At 35.1% G+C, this 4,628-nt stretch overlaps 1 protein-coding gene across 1 annotated transcript; it reads left to right on the top strand.

The window, feature by feature from the left end:
- The first annotated feature begins 1,611 nt into the window (after window positions 1–1,611).
- LOC105110566 (UPF0481 protein At3g47200-like) lies at window positions 1,612–3,881 on the top strand. The gene is made up of 3 exons (XM_011005643.1): window positions 1,612–1,898; window positions 2,036–2,118; window positions 2,547–3,881. The coding sequence occupies exon 3, from the start codon at window positions 2,552–2,554 to the stop codon at window positions 3,860–3,862; it is 1,311 nt and encodes a 436-aa protein (XP_011003945.1). The 5' UTR covers window positions 1,612–1,898; window positions 2,036–2,118; window positions 2,547–2,551; the 3' UTR covers window positions 3,863–3,881.
- The last annotated feature ends 747 nt before the right edge of the window (window positions 3,882–4,628 follow it).

Genomic DNA, 4,628 nt, shown 5'->3' with positions numbered 1-4,628 from the left:
AATAATTTTAAAGAACAAAAATCACTTGAAAAAAAAATTTACAAACCCAAATCAGTTTTTCCCAACATGATTAAATAGAAACACCATATTCATTGAGCATCCCTCTAGAAGATGAACTCATATACATCAAATATTAATTGTTTTGGTAACTAAAATATGGCTTTCCAAGGCTTTCTTTCCCCTCTATATTTATTTTTTAGTGATTGTCACTTTTCTCTCTCAACATTTAAAGATTGAAATGTAAAATAAATAAGATTTGGGGTTGAATTATAACTTTCTAAAATAATAGGAAATAAATAAACTAAAACTTTAGGGATCAAAGTGAAGTTTTTTATGCCCAAGTCTAAAATGTGTTTGTTTTGTTTTTCTTTTTTCTCTTAAAATTGGTACCATTTCTTTTAATTTCTTTTTTAATTGTAACCTAAGGTTCTATTTTATAAAATTAATTTTGATTAATTATTAGAATATTTTCCAACACTTTGTAAAAGTGAGAGCATGCAAATTGAAATTGAAAAAACTTCAAACACATAAAACCATGTTAATATAAGTGAGATGATGATAATGAAAAACAAAATCAATAAGTAAAATGAAAAAAATTGAAGACTGAAATTTAGAAAAGAAAAACTGAATTGTTCGTATGAATAGTGTCATTATTTTATAATTATAATTTTAAAAATTACATTAACCTAACCTCCTTTTTTTTCCTAAAATATTCTCCGTTACCATTTGGGAAAGGAACTAAATTATAAATTTACAAAAAAAATATAAAAAAATGGACTTGAAACTTCATCACCATTGCAAAGGAGAACTAACTAGAGTTAAACGGAAGCCTAATATATTTCAAAGAAATTGAACAAAGAGAGAAGCGTAAAATGGAAACCTTGGATACCATCTAAATTTGAATTCCAGGAATAGAAACCACAGGATGATGCCTCAAAGCAGTCAAATGAACTTAGCGGGAGGAAACTCTCTCTCTAGCCCCTAAAGTACTCTACTAGAATACACTACTAGAATTCCCTTGAACTTAACTGGGCTAAGTACGTGGATAGTCACAGGAATATTTATAGAATGATGGGATAGCGTTAAGCATAAGAAGACGCTTGAGTTGTGTTGTGTGATCGGCTAGATTAGAAAGCTTATAATTTTTTATCTGCCCTGTTAGATTGTGTTTAAAATTTTTTAGAAGATTATACAGAAAAATCGGCTTTTTATAACTTGTTGAAGATTGGAAGACCACCAAATTAGATTTAGAAGTTATTGTTTTGGGTTAATTTTGTTACTTTTTTTCCTATGTTTTCAAATTTCCTCGTGTGTTTAGGTTGGTTTAATTGTGGTTTTTATGTGATGAATAGAATTCTATGTTACATGTGATTACTGTTTTTTTTCTTGTTGTTTTTGTCTGTGTGACGCAATTTCACAAAATTAAAAGACACTACTTGCTTTGTTGCTTTTCCAGCGACGCTGTTTATATCACACTTAAGAAGTTCTAATGATAGATTCCTAGGAAGTTTTGTCTCCAAAGCAAGGGATAAATTACTATCAAAGAAAAGACTAGGACTGATACCTCAAATAAACCGAGCTTCCAGAGCAATTTATCAGAACCATGTTTTTGTAGATGCAAAGTTTCATGCATTGCCCCTTAAGATGTCTCAGTATTGCAATGCCTTAAATATCATCCAGAAATAAGTAGTTCTTACTTCTTTTCATCCCCTCCTTGTGATTCTAGCTGCATGAGAAACATCTAAATTTTCCTCCCTACTCGGCCTATGCTTTCACAGACTTATCTTCAAATGCCCCAACCTGCTCTTCCATAAACAATAAACGTGCATGCCCCTAACCCTGAAGAGTTCACTTTTAGAGCCTCAAGAACGAAACAAGCCTTTGGCTAATCGAGAAAGGTAATGCTTCACCATTTTTATCTTTGCACAGTTGAATATCATAGTAAACTCTGTCGGGATGCACTCTGAAATGGTTCGGAATTTCAGCTGCAAACTTCGATGATACCATGTAAAATTTTTCTTGCAAATTTTTGCAGGCAGCTGTCAACAACTCAACATAGGTACCGAAATAAAATCATTGAGGAGTGAGAAGATCTACAGGAAAGTTCCACTCTGTCAGGTATGAGAGAAGCTTAATGCTAATATATGTTCTCCTACACCTTACACCACATCTCGTTAGCTTCATAGGTCCTTCTGATTGCTCATTTGGGAAAATTGCTAGGAAACTATTCTTTTCAAAACGATTGAAAAATCACAAACCTTTCTAAACTCCCAACAGAGTTATGTTTGGAGTGCAACTGAGTTCAAAACCTTGCAGCAAACTTTGTTTGTGTAGGATTTGGAAGGGTTTGGGTTCTGAGTAGGTACTCGAATCATGGTTTGTTGAGCTTGGCCTGAAGAATTTATGGGTTTAAAAGAGATATATAATTCGTTGAATGGGATACTTTTCACACTTAGCTTAGAATTCTTTTTCTTTCTCTTTAAGTAGATTCCAATTTTTTTTGTCCTCCTTATTCTTTTCTTCTTCTTTAATGATTCTTCACATAGAAAAGATGGAAAAATCCGAAAGGGATGGTGGTACAAGGAATGTTGATGTATGCGGTCCTTTTCATGGAGTAGATGATCAGGTCACAGTTGATATTGATTCATTGACCTCTTCCGTTGAAAGTATGATGTCCCAAAATCTGATGATGTCTGATAAAGCATGCATCTTTAAAGTGCCCTACATTCTCCGAAGGCACAGCGAAAAAGCTTATACCCCCAACGCATTTTCAATTGGCCCCTGGCACCGTCACCATCCACTGATGAAATCTACAGAGAAAGTTAAACTGAAGTATCTCAAAGGCCTTCTCTGCCGAAGATCTGCGAGCATAACACTGAAGGAGTTGATCAAATCCACCGGGGAGATTGAGAAAGAGGCACGTTCGTGTTATGCTGGACCAATTGATGTCGGTGTGGGGGTTTTTGTCAGAATGTTGGTAATAGATGGTTGCTTTCTTATTGAACTATTTAGAAAGGATCGATATAATCATCTTAGAGAAGATGATGATCCTATCTTCAACATGTCTTGTATGTTGCAGTACCTGTATCATGACTTGATTTTGGTAGAAAACCAAATACCTTGGTTGGTCCTTGAACACTTGTTCAAGATGACCGCGGAACCTGGAAACACGACAACCCTCGCACAACTTGCCCTTCCATTCTTTCGAAACATTTTTCCATCCAATCCACCCTCCAAAGTTCCATCTAACCAAGGACCAAAACATTTGCTTGACCTCTTAAGAAATTGGTTAGTTTTATCATCTGGAGAAGAGAAAGATGGTCAAATCGGATGGGAACTTATTCCTTCCGTCACAAATCTTGTAGACGCCGGAATTAACTTGGAGGTGGGTGAGTCAAGAAGCATCTTGGATATAAAATTCGAAAATGGTGTCCTGGAAATCCCAAAATTGCTAGTTCAGGAGACAACTGAGGTCATCATTCGAAACCTCATCAGCTATGAGCAGTGTTCTCCTAAATGCACTGACAGAATCACTTCATATGCCGTACTCCTAGACAACCTCATTAACACTACCAAAGATATGGATACATTCACCAGTAGTGGAATCATTGATAATTGGTTGAATCCAGATGAGGCAACGCAATTCTTCAACAAGCTTTATCAGGATGCTTACTTGAAAAAATACTATTATCTAGAACTGTGCCAGGACGTGAACAAGTATTACCGGCGCAGGTTTCCAAGATGGCATGCTCTGTTGATGAGAAATTACTTTGGCACCCCATGGGCAATTGTCTCTTTGTTTGCGGCTGCTACTCTTTTGATTCTCACTATTGTTCAGACAATATTTACTATCGTTAAATAAGTTTAAAATCCTTTGATCTTGTTGAATGATGTGATGAGATGCAAAAGTATACATGGTGGACATGCACGCTAGATAAATTTTGGTGGAGCAGATTGTGAGAGCAGGTTTTCATGTAATCTCCACAGTGTTTTGTAAACCCTTCATGGACTAATAAGATCAGTGTATTAAAGAAATTATAATTGCTTTTTGATCAAGGAAATGTCCATTTACAGTAATTTTGAGTTGTACAAGCAGAGAGAAAACTTCAAATTACAGTCCTCACTGAATAGCTTGTAGCGTCCCCTCGAAGAAAAGAACCGTAACTCTTCATCTGATCTCCGACTAAAGGCAGGTTAGATCAATTAGCTATAGCGTTTCTTTTTCTTTTTTGTTTATTGGAAACTTGGGATATCACTAATACTTTTTGCAGACATTCTTTCGTTAGCATACATTACATTCGAAGTAAAGGATAAAATCACTTGGAATTTGTCCCAAAACAAGAGACTTGACTATTCTAATGGTAATAGATTTGCCGTTTTGGACAAAGGAAAGACAGCTGATACGCTCCCTTTTAAAGTTCCTGCATATTTTTGACAGCAGAAGGTTATACTTTTTTTAATCTTATTGAACAACATAACAGAATTTAATCACTTGTTACAAATTGACACGGGCTATATACAGAGAACCATGGAAAAACGTTTTGTAGCTAGAAACCATATTTGCATAGATGCAAACTTCCATTCAAAGGTTCTGGTGTTTCAAATTACTTGAATCCATGAATATGATT

Source organism: Populus euphratica, unplaced genomic scaffold (genome assembly GCF_000495115.2).
Source record: "Populus euphratica unplaced genomic scaffold, PopEup_1.0 scaffold258.1, whole genome shotgun sequence".
Classification (NCBI taxonomy): Eukaryota; Viridiplantae; Streptophyta; class Magnoliopsida; order Malpighiales; family Salicaceae; genus Populus; species Populus euphratica.
This window is presented reverse-complemented; position numbering and strand designations above follow the sequence as displayed.